The 19,475-nt window shown below is 44.4% G+C and overlaps 1 protein-coding gene and 1 long non-coding RNA gene across 2 annotated transcripts; one reads left to right on the forward strand and one right to left on the reverse strand.

The window, feature by feature from the left end:
- Positions 1–6,284: 6,284 nt before the first annotated feature.
- Positions 6,285–9,636, reverse strand: LOC139081201 (uncharacterized). Its single transcript, XR_011536326.1, has 2 exons — positions 9,256–9,636; positions 6,285–7,979 (listed from the first exon to the last, which is right to left on the reverse strand). It is a non-coding gene; the product is annotated as an uncharacterized lncRNA (long non-coding RNA).
- A 585-nt stretch (positions 9,637–10,221) lies between these two features.
- Positions 10,222–12,664, forward strand: USP27X (ubiquitin specific peptidase 27 X-linked). Its single transcript, XM_008507096.2, has one exon. It carries the CDS (start codon positions 10,476–10,478, stop codon positions 11,775–11,777), a length of 1,302 nt encoding a protein of 433 aa, XP_008505318.2. The 5' UTR covers positions 10,222–10,475; the 3' UTR covers positions 11,778–12,664.
- Positions 12,665–19,475: the final 6,811 nt, after the last annotated feature.

The raw sequence follows: 19,475 nt of genomic DNA on the forward strand, positions 1-19,475 counted from the left end.
ATTAGATTTAAGTTCAGTGTTTATTTCTGGCATCAATATATCCTAGGTGGTGCTGTATGCTTCCTATTCCGTCACATCAGGAGGCACATAATATCTAGCTGCATACGATATTGTGTAATATCTTAGTGATGCTAAAATGGACCAGTGGGTTCAGCTGTTATTAGTGCGATCCCTCCATTGCAAAGTTCCCCACTATCATTTTCCCTAATCTTTTTTTATCCATTCATGATCATTGTCCTAAATTAGTGATTCTCAACCAGAGATGATTTTACGTCCCCCTGCAGGGGACATTTGACAATGTCTGAAGATATTGTTGATTGTCACAACTGGGGGTGTGTGTGCTAATGGCATTTAGTGAGAAGGGGCCAGAGATGCTGCTAAATATCCTACAATGCATAGAACAGCCACCAAACAAAGAATTATCTAGCCCCAAACGTCAATAGTGCTGAGGTTGAGAAACTGTAGCCTAGATTTATTATTTCATTAGGGATTGTAAGTGGTGAAATACTAATTCCATCATTCCTTCTGCATTTTCTATCTGGAATTGTTGCATAAAGAAGACTATCATTAACTATTTGATTACCCTGAAATACAGTTCACACAGGAAGGGTGGGATAAATTCTTGATTTTTTCCTTAACTAATTTTTACAATAATAATTTGGCGCCCTAGCATCAACCAGGGATGACCAATGTTTTTTAAAGTCATTATAAAATCATGTACTTTATACATTTAATGCTTGATTAATTGCAGATTTTTTTAATGCTCTAATTGTCTCAATATAGGCAAGGGGAAACTCCCTTTCACTTTGGATCCCATGTTCTTTTGACTGGACTACATTAGTCTTTGACACCTCCCCTGCTTTTTGGCAAAACAAGATGTCCTAGGTTCATTTTGTACATTTACCGCTACAGGCCGGTAAACAATTATTTCTTCAAGGAGGATTGGCTCCACTTGATAAGAAATGATATTTAGAGACCACAGTCTGGGCATTAGACACACTCATTGCTACTAGGTTGCTATTGCTGCTACGTGTTTTCAGAGGAAAGAGCTAGGAAATATTTACTTTTTAGAGAGAGAAAAATAAATCATAAGTTCATAATGTTGCTGTAAATATTTGTGTTTCTCCAACTTTCTTACACAAAAGGTGGTATACAATATAAGATGTTCTATACTTTGTTTTTTCCCCTTAATAATATATCCTAGATATTACTCCTAATTATATAGAAATCTATCTAATTCCATAGTATTCTATTTTATTTTATTAAATTTTTTTTTCCAGCTTTCCATTTTATGACTCGACTATAATTTATTCAACTGGCCCCCTACTGGTGGACATTTGTTGTTTTTTCCCCAGTCTTTTGTTGCAATGAATGTTGAATGAATATGGTGTTGCAATGAATGACCTTCTGCATATGTCAGTTTGTACTTTTGCTGGTGTATCTTTGGGTTAGATTCCTAGAAGTGGGATTACTGAGTCAAATAGTGTATACGTATGTAATTTTGTTAGACATTACTAAATTTCCCTCTATTAATTTCAAAATTGTATGTAATTTTTGCTATATTGATTTTTGTGGTTTTAAAAGGAATAAGATTTACTTGCAACTAGTAGTAAATAAGCACTAGAGACCTAATGCATAGTATAGTCAATATAGACAATAATGCTATATTACAATCACCAAGCTTGCTAAGAGACTAGATATTAATTATTCCTACCACAAAAATGATAATTATGTGACATGATAGAGGTGCTAACTATCACCACAATGGCAATCATATTACAATATATAAATGTATCAAATCAACATGTTGCACACCTTAAATTTACACAATGTTATATGTCAAATACATTTCAGTAAAAATAAAGAAGAAAAATACAGTCATGTGTCACTTAACGACGGGCACACATTCTGAGAAACGTGTTGTTAGGTGATTTCATCATTGTGTGAATATCATAGAGAGTACACAAATCTAGATGCCAGAGCCTACTACACACCCAGGCTGTATGGTACTAATCTTATGGAACCCCTGTCATACATGCAGTCTTTTGTCAACTGAAACGTTGTTATGTGGTACACGACTGTAAAATAATATAAGAGATAAGATTTTGAAAAAGAATAAAAAGTGTGAGTAGTATTTTTTTTGTGGTGAGGAAGATTGGTCCTGAGCTAACATTTGTTGCCCATCTTCCTCTTTTTGCTTGAGGAATATTGTTGCTGAGCTAACATCTGTGCCAATCTTCCTCTATTTTATATGTGGGATGCCACCATAGCATGGCTTGATGAGCAGTGTGTAGGTCTGAGCCTGTGATCTGAACCCATGAACCCTGGGCCGCTGAAGTGGAGCTTGAGAACTTAACCTACGCCACCAGGCTGACCCCTGATTAGGATTTTTAACTACCAGTGTTGGTACAATATAACAACATCTACCCTTCTCACCATTCAAATTTCATAGAGACACTTTTAGGACAGGAAGTACAAGAAGTTAGAGTCCACATTTTGGTGATTAAAATTTGAGAATTTGTTCTTCATTGTGCCTCTTAGCTCAGGCCCAGGGCCATGCCATATCCCACAGGGCCAATCTCCAGCATTGGACACAGATTTTGGGATTCCAGGGTTTTCCTAAAAGGCTGGGGTAAGATGGGTAGTTGGCCAGATGCTGTGCCAGCACTCAGGAGGCTAATCAGCACTCATGTTATGAAGCAGACAGGTAAAGAGAATCAAAAGTGTAGGTCAAATGGGGAAGCAGTCTAAAGGGGTATAGTCAGAGTTGCTGAAGACAGAGGGAGGCTATCAAACAGACTCCCGGAGGCAATATGTGGTGAAAACTGGGAAGATGGCTGGTTAGGATATGATGCGGTGTAACCTACAGCTTTGTTTTCATCCCTCACAAGCATGACTTTGCTCTGTCTGTGAGCCTTTCCTTTCTTTCAGCTAGAGAAGGGCCCAGGCCATTGGAATCACATGGGTATAGACTACCCATGGCAAGATGTGTGCTTGAAGGAGGCCTTGAGCTCCTCCATTCTCTGCCCCTTCCACACCAGTAAGCTTGCTGCTTCCCTCTATAGGCCTGGCATCTCCTGGAAGCCTGTGGTGGATCCTAATGAGCCAGTTCCTGGTTGCTGGTATGGCTATGGGAATGCAGAGTGCAAGGCCTTGTCTTGCTCTAATGGCAAGCATGGGCTGGTAAGCTGGTTACTTTGGTCATCATGAATGGGTCTGCAAGCTAGCTATTCCCGAGCTTAGGGCACCTTGGCATGGTTCAAATGGGATGGGTCTTCCCACTGACCAGCTCCAAGACCTAAGGGCCCTGGTGCTGAGTGGACTTGCCATTTCCCTTTCTTTAGCCCAGTGAAGACTTGCAGACCACTAGTGGGACATCAGGGGACCTGGGCAAAGAAGGTGTTAGACATCTCATTGTCGATAGTAGGTCTGAGTAGGAACAGGGATAGAAGCAGAGAGTAAGAATTAGCAAATTCAAGGTACTTGATGTTTTTGTGCCTCAGTTTCATTTGTATAGTAAGAATAATACTGGGATCTACCTCATCAGGGTGTTGTGAGGTTTAAATAACTTAGTAAAGTACTTATAAAATAGTGCCTGGCATATCATAAACAATCAATAAATGTTAGTTACTATTATCATTATTTGATTATAATTATTGTATGTAAATCATAAATCATATCATGTCATTCCCTTGCTAAACCCCCTAAATGATTCCAATTGCAATTGGGATAATATTCAAATTCTACACAGTGGTCTACAAGGCTCCAGGGGATCTGATCCCTTCCTGCATGTCTATCCTCACCCTCCTCTTGTGGATATCTATATCTATATGTATATAGATATAGATACTAGACCATGACAGACAAAGGGCTCATACTTTAGTAGTTAAGAGACCAAACTCTAGATTCTGACTGCTGGGTTTGAATTCCAGGTTCATCATTTACTAGCTGTGTGACCTTGGGTGCCACTCAATCTCTCTCTGCCTCAGTTTTCTCACCTATAAGATGGAGATCGTAACAGTACCTACTTCTTCATGTTGTAGCGAGGATTAAGCAATTTAATAGAACAACTCTTGGCATACTTCAAGTGCTATATGTGTTACTTATTATTATGGTTAATAAGAACCCAAAAGAAAAGTAGGCAAAAGATGTGAACAGGCAGTTCACAAATAAAGGCAATACAAAATGACCAATAAACACGAAAATATGGTTGACCTCACTCATGATGAAAAGCAGTCATTTCTTTATTGCACAAATATTGAAGTATGTATTAACTGCTAAAGAGGCATTGGGAATAGAATACTGAACATCTTACTCTCATGGAGTTTACATTATGGTAATTTTACGTGTGTGTGCATGTGTGTGTAATATTTAATACATCATGTGGTGATAGTGTTTTGAAGATAAATAAAGCAAGGATGGGGTGTTATTTTATATAGAGGTCAAGGAAAGACTCTGAGGTAAGGTGACATTTAAGCAGGGGTCTGAAGAAGTGAGGGAGAACGCCATGAGGATTTCCAGGAGAAGAGTTTTCAAGCAGAGAAAACAATAAGGGCAGAGGCCTGGAAGCAGGAGCCAGCCTAGCTTACTCAAGGACAGCAGCAAATCTAGTTTGTTTCAGGCAAGGTCTAAGTGACCAAGGCCAAATTGTGTAGGGCTTTAAAGGCGGGGGTGAGGACTTGGGACTTGAGTAGGAGTGAAACAGAAAGCCTGCTATCTCTTAGGAATTGTATTCAGCTACACGTAACTGGGCTCCAAATAACAAAGGCTCAAACAGGATGATGTTTCAAGTGTTACATTGATTCAAAGACAGTATTAACTGTAAGACACACCATTATTTTATGTGCCACTAAGAAAGAAAAAAATGCTGCCAAATACAATCCTAAACTGTCATTCAAAGATTTCAGAGATGCTGAAACATGAAAAGACGTACTTCTTAGAGTTGGTAAAATATGGCTTTTTTTTTTCTCATGTAAGAACAGGTCCAGAGGTAATCACTTTTTTGGTTGCAAGATGGCTACTCAGCTATAGCCATTAAATCCTTATTTCTGGGAGAAAAAAAGGAGAAATGAGAAAGGGGGGAAATGCCTTTTATTCTTCCATATTAATTTTGTAAAAGTCTCCCCCCAAAAACTCATTGTAATTTTTCTTGGCATTGCCCTGGATGTGCAGATCGACTTGCAGAAAGCAGCCTGATGACTGATATATACCGCTAAGTGGTAGGTCAGTACGTATATTACAGTCACATTTATATTTCATAAAAGGATAAATGTATAAAACATGCTTGGATTTGCATAGAAAATCCCTTAAAGGCTACTGTTAACGAGACACTGTTAACGAGCACTTATTCCAGGGGAATAGAATGGGGTGTGATTGGCAGAGGAGAGAGGGGCTTTAACTTTTCATGTTATGCTCTCTTCTGTACCTCTTTTTAAAACTACAAATATTGTATACATTACTTTTATAGTTATAAACATAAACCAGCAACCTTAAAAGTGGAGTGTGCATTACCCTGGGGGTACAGACAGAGTTTCCATGGGGTAAATAAGCACTTAGAGGTTTTCTGTTGTTGTTTTTTTGGTGAGGAAGATTGGCCCTGAGCTAACATCCATTGCCAATCTTCCTCTTTTTGCTTGAGGAAGATTGCCTCTGAGCTAACATCTGTGCCAATCTTCCTCTATTTTATGCGGGATGTGGCCACAGCATGGCTTGATGAGTGGTGCTACGTCTGTGCCTGGGATCTGAACCTGCGAACCCTGGGCCACCAAAGCGGAGCACGTGAACTTAACCACTATGCCACTGGGCCAGCCTCAGCACTTAGAGTTTTAAGGGGATCAATTTCTACAACCTCAAATTTCATATTTCGTATTTCCTCAAATTGATCTGCCAGAGAACACACTTGTGGTGGAGGAGTCAAGCTGCTTCTCTTTTTCCATCTGCCTTTTTACAATAGCCCTTTATGCACTTTACAAAAGAAAAGCATATTTTTACCCAACTTGAATCTTACCTGGGTACACTGCCCTGTGGTGTAAATCCTCAGGGCACCAGAAAAACAGTTCCAAACCCTGCTGTCAGTGGAGAAGAAACAAATTGCTCTAACAAATGAATAGGTATCAAACCCTTTAGCAACTGAGATGGCTTCCAATAAAACTGAAGGAGAACCCAACGGAGCTGTCAGCTGATAAATCATGAAAAATAATTCTCAAGATAAATCATTGTGTAATTTCCCCCTATATATCTCCAAAGGAATTCAAAGACTCAAGTGACATTGCTGAAACAAAATGTCCATTCCCATTTACTTATTTATATAAACAAGGCTTCTGTGCGCTAACATTTAACCAAACAAAAAATAGGAAGACAATTGATGCTGAATCCTGTCTCATTCTAAAAATACGCAATATTTATCCACAGATACACCCACTAACTTTTTTCCAAAAAAGACTTACTAATAAATTTTTGTCTTTATGTTTAATAATTACCTATCAAAATTTGTAATATATTTATAATGTTTTGATCCATCGGATCCTAATACAAATTGTCATAACTCAAATGAGAGTGAAATTTTAAACAACACATAGAGCTTTAGAATCACAGGAAATTTAAAAGGCACTTAAATAGCAAAATACATACATATTTTTGCTGCAGGGAAATAGGATAATCAACAAAATCATTTCAAGTGCAAAAATATAAATTATTGGGATAAAATTCTGTTAGAAGAATAGAATGGAATTAAGAACTCAGGGAGAAAAGGGAAAATGTACAATTTCCAACCATCAAAGAGGAGCTCAGTTATGAATTTTTAAAACTGATGATGGTGGCTCTCAAATCACTCAAGGATTTAGGTTTCACCAGTTTTATGTAAAATCATGACATAACAGTTTTGTTTGTGAATATTAATATTTGTCAGAAATCACATTATTTTTTCAGCTGACATTTCTGATGCAAAATTTTAGATGTCAACCTAAAAATGTGTGAAGGAGCACAACGTTAAAACATATTTTTAGAGAGTATTTTGATATAAACCAATAGTTTTATATAAACATATAAAACAAACATAAAAAGAAGTGTCATATACTCTTTTGCCACCTTGTGGTCAGAGCTGTATTCAACCCTAGGAGCCACAACTGCGATGAGGAGGGGTCTCTCCTTAGGTCAGTCCCTCCTGCTAGACTTCAGTGGGGTCTTTGTGAGGCAGAGATGGTGACATTTGCCCAGGACTGAATCCAGACCCATACAAGCACAAGCATCAAAAGGATTATGCTGACACTCCCCCACACGTGATTCAGAGCAAAAGCAACATGCAATCAGGAAATGAATGGAAGGAAGTACAACAAAATTCTGACTTTTCCCATGAGGACTACTTTAAAAAAAATCAAATGTCAAACTGTTTCCGAGATTTTTTTCTTGATTCTTTTGTTTTTGGTGCCTCTTCTCTGCTGGTGACCTAGACACTTCCTTAGTCTGCCTTCTGGGGAATCCAGCCTTGATTCTGGCCCTGGAGCAGGTTTGTTTGGTTCAGTGCTGTGTCCACAGCTCCTAGTACAACTCCTGGCACTGGGTTGGAGCTGAATCTACTCATTTGTTGAGTGAATGATGGCAGAGCCCCCCACTTCTAGAACATGCTGGACCTGTGAGCTTCTGCAGGAAGTTGATCAGTAAGGCAGTCAGGTCGCCATGCTTAGTCTTCAGTCATAGACTGTCCCAGGTATACAGAGATCTTTAGGTCTCTTTGATGTCTGTTATTCTGTGGAGGTGGGATGAGAGTACCTCCCATTCCCTGGTCCCACTCCATGACCTCAGTCATTTGCAGCAGCAGCAGCAGGAGCAAGATTCCTTCACTGAATGCACTAGTTGCAGTTCCTCTGGTTGCAAGGCACAAAGGGCAGGCGTTGACTGGAAGGATGCTGAGGTGCTTCAAGGAATTGAAGTGAGAGTTGGCTTAGGAAGGGGAGGCACCAGGGCAGCTCTGGGAACCTCAGCTGTATGGGAATCAGACATCCTATTCTCCCTAAGGGCTCCTGATTCCTGACAACCAACTCCTGCTGCTAACCCCAGGAGGCCTAGTCACCCCCCTCCCTGGAGGGAAGGGTCAGGTCGAGGGGTGATGTCAGCTGCTAACCAAGGAGAACTCTGCTAGGGTAAAATCAGGCAGCAAAGCCCCACAAGCCGGGCAGTAGGTACTGGGCCAAGGCCAGCCATCCCCAGGACTCGGGGACCAGACTCTTCCTAGAACACACTCCCTCATCCTCGAGCACTGGCTGGCCTCTACTTCTGAGCCAGGTCCTGAAGCCTGCCCTGGGCAGCACTCCCTCCCGGGGACCGGCACTTGGGGCTGCTTCCCGACATGCCCCAGTGTGCCCAAGACCCGAGCCACTTGTTCTGGGCTCCCTCCTCTTGGGCTCCGTGGTGCGGCTGCCCACTGCCAGCAGCTCTCAGCACAGGGGCCACAGGGGCTTCCAGAGGTCCTCAGACCCATGCCTGCCCGTTCCCTCCACTGGCAGCTCCATGACCGAAGCTGCTTCCCTCCCAGTCCCACCTGCTGCCCGACCCGGGCCTCTGCTAGGGCTTCAGGGGCTTGAGGCGGTGTCCTGTAGTTCAGGCCCCTCTCTGGGCCATAGGGGAGGTGCCAGCTGTAGGCATGGCCTTGTAGTGCCTTGTCCCTCCCGCTGCCCCCGAGTTCTCAGCGTCTGCTGGGCCAGAAGGCTGGCTGCCAAATCCTCAACCCACCCGTGGCCTTGGGAGCCCGAGCAGGAGGCGAGGAGCAGGCACAGACTGTGCAGAGCACCAATAAGATGGGCAAAGGGACGTGACTCTTTAGGCCCAGTGGCCTTGGGAGCTCTGCCCCTCCGGATCTGGGGTCCAGGCCTGACCCAGAATGGAGCTGGGACTTCATCCTTATCTGGCAGAGCAGAAGCTGGGGTGGGAGGGGAGCCTGGGACACGGCTGGGGGCAGGCTCAGCCACAGAGATGATGGCCTATCACAGCTTCTGACTGCTCTCCTCAGGACCCACCCTCTGAGGGGACATTTCACAGCCCCAGAGACACTTCTGGACTAGGCTACCCCTCCGTCCGCAGCCCCACAGCGCTGGGGAAGCCGCACAGACGAAGGGAAGGACGAGGAGAGGGGAGGAGACGATGAAGGGGGTCAGAGCAGCGATTGGAGCCGAGAACTGGAAGCGCCTTAAAGAGACTGCGCGGTCCCCGCCCCCCTTCCCGCCAGCCTCAATGAATTAGAGCTGTGTTTCCCAAACTTGCCTGATCATAAGAATCCTTTCGGGCCCTAGTTAAAGATACAGGTTCCGGAGCGCCTCCCTTCGAGATTCTGATTCAGTAGGTCTGCGGGTGGAGCCGAGGAATCTGTAATTTTAACACGCTCCCCACGTGATTCTCGTGAACAAGCAAGTTTGGGAAATATTGAATTAAAGGAAACGGGGCCTGGCTGCAGAAGCGGCCTCCGCTAGGGGGCTACGGCGGGAGGATTCCCGGGGGCGTCGCCTGCTTCCGCCGCCGCCTCCTTCAGTGAAAGTCCCTTTTGGGTCCAGCTGCCACAGCCACCGCGCTCCCTCAGGCCGGGCGGGGGACACCCCAGGTCTGCGTGGCCCCCGCGCCGCCACGCCCAGTGGCCGCCCGAGCCCTGCGAGCAGGGGGAGGAGCCGCCGCCAGTGGAGGCGGAGGAGGTAGAGGAGGCGGAGACGGCGGAGACGGCGGAGAAGGCGGAGAGGAAGGTGGAGGCGGAGGCGAAGGTGGAGGGGAAGGTGGAGGCGGTGGGGAAGGTGGACGCCGCCGAGAAGGTGGAGGCGGCGGGGAAGGTGGACGCCGCCGGGAAGGTGGAGACGGCGGAGGGTCCGGGCCGCCGGGTTGAGCTCAAGCTGGAGCCCGAACCCCAGCCGGTACGGGAGGCGGAGCAGGAGCCGAAGGGGGAGCCGAAGCAGGAGCTGGAGGATGAGAACCCAGCGCGGAGCGGCGGTGGCGGCAGCAGCGACGAGGTTCCTCCCCCTACCCTTCCCTCCGACCCCCCGCGGCCCCCCGATCCCTCTCCGCGGCGCAGTCGTGCCCCCCGCCGCCGACCCCGGCCGCGGCCACAGACCCGGCTCCGTACCCCGCCGCAGCCTAGGCCACGGCCCCCGCCCCGGCCCCGGCCCCGGCGCGGCCCTGGGGGCGGATGCCTGGATGTGGATTTCACTGTGGGTCCACCAGGCTGTTCCCACGTGAACAGCTTTAAGGTGGGAGAGAACTGGAGGCAGGAACTGCGGGTGATCTACCAGTGCTTCGTGTGGTGTGGAACCCCAGAGACCAGGAAAAGCAAGGCAAAGTCGTGCATCTGCCATGTGTGTGGCACCCATTTGAACAGACTCCACTCTTGCCTTTCCTGTGTCTTCTTTGGCTGCTTCACAGAGAAACACATTCATGAGCACGCTGAGACAAAACAACACAACTTAGCCGTAGACCTTTATTATGGAGGTATATACTGCTTTATGTGTAAGGATTATGTATATGACAAAGACATTGAGCAAATTGCCAAAGAAGAGCAAGGGGAAGCTTTGAAATTACAAGCCTCCACCTCAACTGAGGTTTCTCACCAGCAGTGTTCAATGCCAGGCCTCGGTGAGAAATATCCAACCTGGGAGACAACCAAACCCGAGTTAGAACTGCTGGGACACAACCCGAGAAGAAGGAGAATCACCGGTTTAAGAGGACTAATCAATCTTGGCAACACGTGCTTTATGAACTGCATCGTCCAGGCCCTTACCCATACTCCGATACTGAGAGATTTCTTCCTCTCTGACAGGCACAGATGTGAAATGCCAAGTCCCGAGTTGTGTCTGGTCTGTGAGATGTCTTCGCTTTTTCGAGAGTTGTATTCTGGAAACCCATCTCCTCACGTTCCCTATAAATTACTGCACCTGGTGTGGATCCATGCGCGTCATTTAGCAGGGTACAGGCAGCAGGACGCCCATGAGTTCCTCATTGCAGCGTTAGATGTCCTGCACAGGCACTGCAAAGGTGATGATGCCGGGAAGGCGGCCAACAATCCCAACCACTGTAACTGCATCATAGACCAAATCTTCACGGGTGGCATGCAGTCTGATGTCACCTGTCAAGCCTGCCATGGTGTCTCCACCACGATAGACCCGTGCTGGGACATCAGTTTGGACTTGCCTGGCTCTTGCACCTCCTTCTGGCCCATGAGCCCAGGGAGGGAGAGCAGTGTGAATGGGGAAAGCCACATACCAGGAATTACCACCCTCACGGACTGTTTGCGAAGGTTTACGAGGCCAGAGCACTTAGGAAGCAGTGCCAAAATCAAATGTGGTAGTTGCCAAAGCTACCAGGAATCCACCAAACAGCTCACAATGAATAAATTACCTGTTGTTGCCTGTTTTCATTTCAAACGGTTTGAACACTCTGCCAAACAGAGGCGCAAGATCACTACATACATATCTTTTCCTCTGGAGCTGGATATGACACCGTTTATGGCCTCGAGTAAAGAGAGCAGGATGAATGGACAGTTGCAGCTGCCAACCAATAGTGGAAACGACGAGAATAAGTATTCCTTGTTTGCTGTGGTTAATCACCAAGGAACCTTGGAGAGTGGCCACTACACCAGCTTCATCCGGCACCACAAGGACCAGTGGTTCAAGTGTGATGATGCTGTCATCACCAAGGCCAGTATTAAGGACGTCCTGGACAGTGAAGGGTATTTACTGTTCTATCACAAACAGGTCCTGGAACATGAGTCAGAAAAAGTGAAAGAAATGAATACGCAAGCCTATTGAAGTGACACACAGACCTACCTGTAATGGAAGATGACGACACCCATACTACAACTGGCATCGAGATTTTAAAGGACCTACTTGCATGGCCCATGGGCCTGACAGAGTAAGAATTGAACAGTACCCAGTGTCTAACAGGTCCTGATTGGAAGAGAAGTAGAAGGGGTGGGAGAAGAGGCTCTAGTCTAAGCAGTCCCTTAAAGGAAAATTAAATGGCAGGAATGCTCTGAGTGGGCGAGGCAGGAGCAGGGAAATCCTGACACTGGTACATATCCTATATTCCTCCAAAAGATTGTGTGGGAAAGTGTGGGGTGGGAGGGGGGGTGTGGGGGGGGTGTGTGCCCTTGTAACCGTAAAACATCTTTCTCCATGGGTGTTTCAGCTTCAACTGACCAATCACATAACAGTTACATGTTTTGGGGGGAAAAAGAAAAGTTTATAAAAATGTAGCCCATTACATATATGGGTATGAAAGCGGAAAAGTGGAGGAGGCAGGGATATCTCATTGACAAACACCTTTGCCAGTTTCTTTGTATTCGTGATTTTTTGTGCTATTAAATGCAGTATTAAAAAAAGAAAAGCCCACGTGGGCTAGTGAAAGGAGAAGACAGAAGGGGGCTTGTATAAGGGGAGCAACTGCTCCAAAAGTAGAGAAGACAAGAAATACTGTAAGATAAGCAACCAGCACAGACAGGCCTCAGCTAAGAGTATAGCGTGTGAGTGTTAAAAAAAAAAAAAAGCTGTATGATATACTTGAGCAAATCAATGAACCTCTTTGCGATTGTTTTCTCATCTGTACAATGCAGATAATTCCTACCTTAAAGGGTTATTGTTAAAGATTAAATGATATAAAATGTGTCGAAGTATAAAGTAAAAGGCTTGGAACTTTGTAGGGGCTCAGTAAACGTTTGTTGGATCTGAAACTTCTTTGAACCAGGACCAGAGTGCATTAGAGGTGAGGTCAGTCCCACCTGAGACCCATGGACAGAAGGGACACACATTGTGTCACATGCAGTCACACACACTCTTACAACTCCTTCCCAACGCTGTCTCCTCGGAGCCCCAGGGCACTGGACTCCGCTATTGTCCCTGTGTACAGGGCATCACAGTCGGTGCCACACGAGGGTGGGGGGTAGAACCACACTTGTCCCCAAAAGTCATTATTCTGTCCATTTGGAAGACAATCATGTTGTTTTCGTGACTCAGCACCCCACTGATGGGACTCAGGGCCAGGAGGCTGCCAGGCTTCCACATGAGAGTGTTGGTGGTCTTTGCCTTCCAAAAGCATTATAGGCATAGCTGCTACATTCACATGAAGGCATAGATCAGTTGAAACACTGTTTTCCGAAGCTCACTGGCTCACCAGCTCAGGGATAGGGATGGGGTGGCATGTTGGCCTCTCCCCTGAGTCTCACAGAGGGCAGAGCAGCCTGCAGAGAGCTAAGCCGAAACAGATGGGATGCCTCCAGGATGGGGTAAGCACTGGTGGTTCCTTCTTTTCCCCTCAGCATCAGATACAAAAATACCTATAACCTAGAAAATCCAGAGGTGGGGTTGGGGGGTGCTGATTGTATATCAGCCCCATGGGGCTTGGATCCATTGGCTCTGGTCAAAGGCTGGGCTCCCCCAGGGCTTCCCAAGTCTGCTTCATGGTCAACTCATTTGGAAATAGACATTTATTTATGTGGTTGTGGGTTCATCCCCAGCTAGCTCATAGGCTTTTTGGGACAGGGGTTGTGTCTCCTCTGAGGGACATCCTCAGCCCCTAGCACAGTTCCTGGCACAAAGTAAGTAGATATGCAAAACATTTATTAGATGGATGAATGAACCAGTACACCTTACTTTCGTAACCAAATTTTCACCAACACCCAGGGCCGATAACCCTTAGGAGAGAATGTAAAAAGTGTTATTTTTGATATCTTGTATGATGGAGGAGGTCAAGAGGTGAATGGCTTCAGATGCCACTTTGCAACTTCATGCGGGGCATCTGACTACTTTTTGGGATGTGTCTGGTAGCCCTGCCCGGGAAGACAGCCATCAACCCTCATCCCTGCCTCAGTCAGGCATGTGCCACCAGATTCTGACTGCTTGCACAGAAACCGCCTTTTACATTTTTTAAACATTTTTATTTGGAAATAATTTTAAACTTACGGGAAAGTTGCAAAACTAAAAATAGTATAAAGGACATCTGGATACCCTTTACCAGATTCACCTTTTGCTGACATTTTACCCCATTTGCTTTATCGTTTGCATGTATGCACTCTCTCATAAGTGTGTGTGTGTGTGTGTATTTGAACCATATGAGGGCAAAGTTTACATACATACATCATGGCCCTTCGTGTCTGAGTACTTCGGCGTGCATTTCCTAAGAATAGGCATATCCTCTACATCGTGGTATAGTTAACAGCCTCTGTAAATTTAACATTGATGATCTAGTCTACCATTTGTACTCCAGTTGTGTCTGTTGACCCGCTAACGTCCTTCACAGCATTTTCCCTCTCCATCACAGGATCTAGTCTAGGGCGAGGGATTGCTGTTAGTGTTGTGTCTCTTTAGCCTCCTTTAATATGGAATATTTCCACAACCTTTCTTTTTGGTCTTGTATGGCATTAGCATTTTTTAATAGAATGTACCTCATTTTGGGTTTGTCTGATACAGAAACTGTCTTTTAAATACCCTGCACTCAGGACTAGTTCTAAGAAATATGAATGGCGCGAGACTGCTGAAGCTGACCTCCCTGTCTGCACTGGTGGAAGGCACAGACCACCAGAGGGAGCAGCTGTGCCTGGCACTTCCTGATTGAAGCACGCACCTTCTCTGGAAAACACCATTGTCCCTCAGCAACAGGGGAGCCATTCAAGCCCAGCCCTATGCCCCTATCCATCACCAACCCCCATATTGAGCCATGGAATGTAACAGCAGCCAGGGCCTGCTTTCAGATCTCACCACCGTGGGACCCGGGGCATCACGTATTCAGCAGGTATGTATTACCTTGAGCTCACATGGAGATTCAGGCCTGTTTGAGCATGTCTGGCACATGGGTGGGCACCTCCACGGTTGGGGCCTTTAGGGGGATCAGGAAGTAACACCCTTGGCACCTTTATCAACATTCCCATGGTGGGCACAGCAGCAGTTGAGGGGGCAGGGAAGGGGCGCGTACTTTTTAAGCAGCTTCATGGGCAGAGGACACAAAGATGGGGCCCAGAATAAGTAAGAAAGAACGTGAGAGATACCAAAAACAGATTGGTTTGTGACCTGCTGGGAACTTTCAGACACAATCGGACTATTTTACCTGAGGACTGGAATTCCTGTGTAAGTACATGTGGGCATGAGATGGTGAAATTTAAGTTAATTCTTTAACTAAGATTCCATCTCACCCTGTAAGGCCAGGGCGACTCAGTTCACATGTAGATTTATAGTCTAGGTCCAGAAGGGCACAGGTTAAAGATGGGTGCTCACAACTGGGGGCCTTATCTACCCTAAGAGCTCAGAATGAGGGGCCAAACAATGGGGTACTTCCTTTTCACCCATTACACGTGCTTCCCATGTGTTTCTTGGCCTAACCTGGTTGAAAATCTGGAACTCTACCACTTCCCATTTCCTGGAGTAGCCAGATGCTGAAACTTATTCTGGCCCACAGTTCACATAGGTAACTGCCTCACTTCTTCCCCATCCACAGGGAATCCTGATCAGGGATGCCATCAACCAAGAGGTCTTTTCCAATCAAGAAACAGAGTGGCCCCCATTGAACTCATATTGTCATAATGCAGCAGACCTGGTGCCAGGAACCTGTGTTTGCACCAAATATGTTTTCACACCCAGCAGTGAAGGCCCAGGTCCTCTGAGAATATGAAGCACAGCGCCCACAGCAGTGTCATTACACACTGACCTTCCCCTGCAGGTGACCTGATACCATTTTTAAGCTCTTGTGTTGAAGTATATCAAATATACAGGAAAATGCATATATCATAAGGGTACAACTTAATTTCTAGAAAATGAACATATCCCTGTAAACGACAGATCAAGAAATAGAACATTACCCATAAGTTAGGCCCCCCTCCTGCTTCCTTCCAGTCAATAACCCCAAAGGCTAATCCCTATCCTGACTTCTTTCACTGTAGATTAGGGTCGCTTTTTTTATGCTTTCTATAAATGGAATTTTCAATATGTATACTTTTGCATCTGGCTTCTTTTGCTCAATATTATTTTATGAGCTTCAGATCTGAAGTATTTTTGTCAAAAAATCATGAGTGTCATTATTTCTGTTTAATGAACTAAAAGTCAGAATCCCTGCTCTTCCCAGTGATTTCTGACATATTGAACCAGTTCACAGGGACCCAGGCCATTGCAAAGTTGGACCGCGAGAGTGTTTATAATCTCACTCAGGTACAAGAAAATGGTGGATGAAAAACAGCCTTCCAGATAAGTTTGGGATAATTTAAGTACCCAGAAATGTTCATCTTGGCCCCTATTCTGTCCAGTAATATTGGACTGTGGCCCTGTTCCAATAGCTCCCGAATGGGAAACTCTATTCTAGTAAGTTCTCAAACTTTAATGCGCATCAGAATCACCTGGAGGGCTTGTTAACACACAGACTGCTGGGCCCCACCCCCAGAATTTCTTATTTCAGTAGATCTGGGATGGGGGCTTGGAAATTTGTATTTTTAACACATTCCCAGGTGACGTTCATGCTTCTGGTTCTGGGACCACACTTTGAGAACCACTGATCTATTCAACTTGTCTTCACACTGTGGAGCAAGGGGGAGGGTATGTTGGTGAAGCTCGGGAACTCTCAACCCCACTTCAACCAGAGCAGTTCCCCTCTTATTTTATATTTTGGGGTTCCAAGTAATATTTGAAGAAAGGGCTCTGCTACTAAAATCTTTAAAGGTTGGAAATCACGATGCTAAGGAATTTTAGACCACCAGGGAGTGATGTATTTAAACTACATGGCTAGTATATCTGGAAAATAATCCAACATGCTACAGAGACCTGGTCTCAAATGTACCTTTAACCTAGATGGTCCTGAGGGGACTTAAGTTCCTTGGAACTTAAAGAAGTATGTGTTTATGATGATGGAAGTGATAAGGAAAAATGCTTAATTATAAATAAGGTGAAACATCACACGTACAAAGTATGTTTTTTTCTGGCAATATAGCACACTAAGATGACACGAATAGCTCCTGCCCGACTACAAACACATATTAACACTAGATAAACTATAACAAAAATTTAAATTTATATCTGAACTTAAAAAAACAAAAAGTAAAATCTCCAGAGAAGCAAAAAGAAAAAGCCAGTCTAGTAATTGTAGACAGACACTGCATTAACCCCTTGTGGTATTGGTTCCAGATATCGGGACCGAGGGGCTGTGGGCTTAGAGCTGGGAATCTGATGCCCATGCAGTTACTGGCAGCACAGCCTCAAGTCCACCAGAGGCAGAGAAACTGCAACTGAAACCTCTGGAAAAAGCCTTTAGTAGCTTCTCTGTCCTTTACAAGGGGTTTTGGAAAGTAAGCAGTGAAAAGTCATGCTCTCTCTGGAGCCACTAGAAGAAATAAAATCCCCAGGCCTATGTCATATGTGGATGCGGGGTCTAAATTTTCCCTACTGTGTATTATGGGAACCGCATACTGAAAATTTATAATAAAAATTAGAGCAGAACCTTTGAAATCTCTAGAACTTCAGCAAAAGCAAATGCATTTTTACAATTCAGGGCACATGGAACCCCACAGAAAAAGAATATGTGCTGAAGATGTGCTCAGAAACAAACAATAAAAATATAGTACTTGCAGAGAAATGATACAACATGAAGGAGGTATCAGTTGCCACAAGGAGAACTAGTACCCCCATGAAGTACTCATGAGAAGAACTACTACTCTTTTTGAGAATGAAATGAGGACATTCAGAAAAAACAAACCTAAGAAAGTTTAGTAGTAACAGACTCTTACTAAAATAACTACTGAAAGATATACTTCAGGAGGAAGGAAATTGAAATCAGAGAAAAGGGGTGAATAGGAGGCAAAGAGCAGTGAGCAAAAATTGGTAAACATGGGGGAAATCCTTAAGTATATAAAACAATAATAATGTTGAGTAACATGGAGGTATGAAAACAAGCTGGCCCGAAAAACATGAGCACAAAAACATGTAAGACAACAGGGAACTATTAGTAGGTAAAGCATTCTAAGGTTCTTGTATTCTTTGGGAAGAGGGTAGGGATATTGCCTGAATTTAGACCTTGTTAAATCAAGTATGAATCTTTAAGCATTTAAGAATACGGACTTCTAGTTTCTGGCAATGGCAGGCTTGGTTATTTGATTCATCTTTCTTTATTGAAGTAATGAAATATGCTGGATAAAATCTTTCAAAACCACTTTAAAAGCAATGAAGAGCTGAGAGGACAGAGGGAAACTTCCAGGCCAATTTTTGGATGAAAGCTTGTAACCAGACAGGTAAGCAGAATATTGGTGCACCAAAGCCGATTTGCTCTGAGGGCATTTGCCTACATTGCATACCTGAGCTTTGACTCAGTGACCACACAGGGCGAGAAGGAGAGAAGTCAAGGCTCAGGGCAAGACCAATGTAGGAATTTAATAGGGGACCCTCTACACATCAGGCAGAGACCCCAAAAGGCTACACCAGCAGCATAAGGGCAAACCAGAATGAAGCCTGTCCCTTTTCCCAACAATCTCAGAGAACTGTACAGAAAGCTGCCTTGGCACTAAGCAGAGTGCTCCTGCTAAAAATAAAGGGTAAAACAAAGTGGGGGGGGGGGTAAAAAAAATCCATCCCTGAGAAAATGAGGCCACACTCCAGTACTCAAACAGATTTGCATCCCTGTCACCCATTGCCTGAATCAGCCAGGGAACTTGAAGCTACAAACTTGATTTTAGGTGGCTCCCAGACAGGTAGTATGCCCCAGTGCTTGGTAGAAGCAAATACAAAGGCTCTGGAGGAGAATGTATCCATTCCAGGCCTCAGCCTCACAAATAAATTTTCATGGGCAATGATCAGAAAGCAGACTAAAATAATCAGGCACACAAGGAAACAAGGGAACGTGAGTTAGAAACAGCAAGGATAAGAAACAACAGAAACAGACCCACACAGATTTCAGATAATAGAATTACCAGACACATATTTTAAAACAACTCTGTGAACCATGTTCAAAGAAGCAAACTATTAATTTGAAAATGTCTACAGGGAAGAGAAGTCTATAAAAAGTGGCATAGCATATTGGGGAAAAAAGAGCTTCTAAAAGTGAAAAATACCAACTCAATGAATGTCTCTGGCAGAAATGTAGATATAAGCAAAGAGAGTGTTAATGAACTAGAAGATAAACCTGAAGACATGAGCAAGAATGCAGTATGGAGAGAGGGAAAAAAAAAAGAAAATATAGGAGAGAGAGTAAGAGATGTAGAGATACAATGAGTAAATCTAGCACACATCTGACTACAGTGTGAGAGAAAGAGAATATGAAAATGAATATTAATGAGGCAGAGTCATATTTGAAGAGATAATGGCTGAGAATTTTTCTAGACCTAATGAAAGAAATCAATCCACACATTCAAGAAGCCCAACAAATCCTCCATAGGATAAATAGAGATCTACACCAGACACTGCAGAAAACCAAAGAGAAAGAGGAAATGGAGTCAGAGAAAGATGACAGATTGTGTCATAGAAACAGTGATTAGACTGACAGCT

The sequence above is a fragment of the Equus przewalskii genome, chromosome X (assembly GCF_037783145.1).
Source record: "Equus przewalskii isolate Varuska chromosome X, EquPr2, whole genome shotgun sequence".
Classification (NCBI taxonomy): Eukaryota; Metazoa; Chordata; class Mammalia; order Perissodactyla; family Equidae; genus Equus; species Equus przewalskii.

What these genes read in the sequence shown, in the direction of transcription:
- USP27X (XM_008507096.2), top strand. Translation starts at nt 10,476, where the DNA reads ATGTGTAAGGATTATGTATATGACAAAGACATTGAGCAAATTGCCAAA.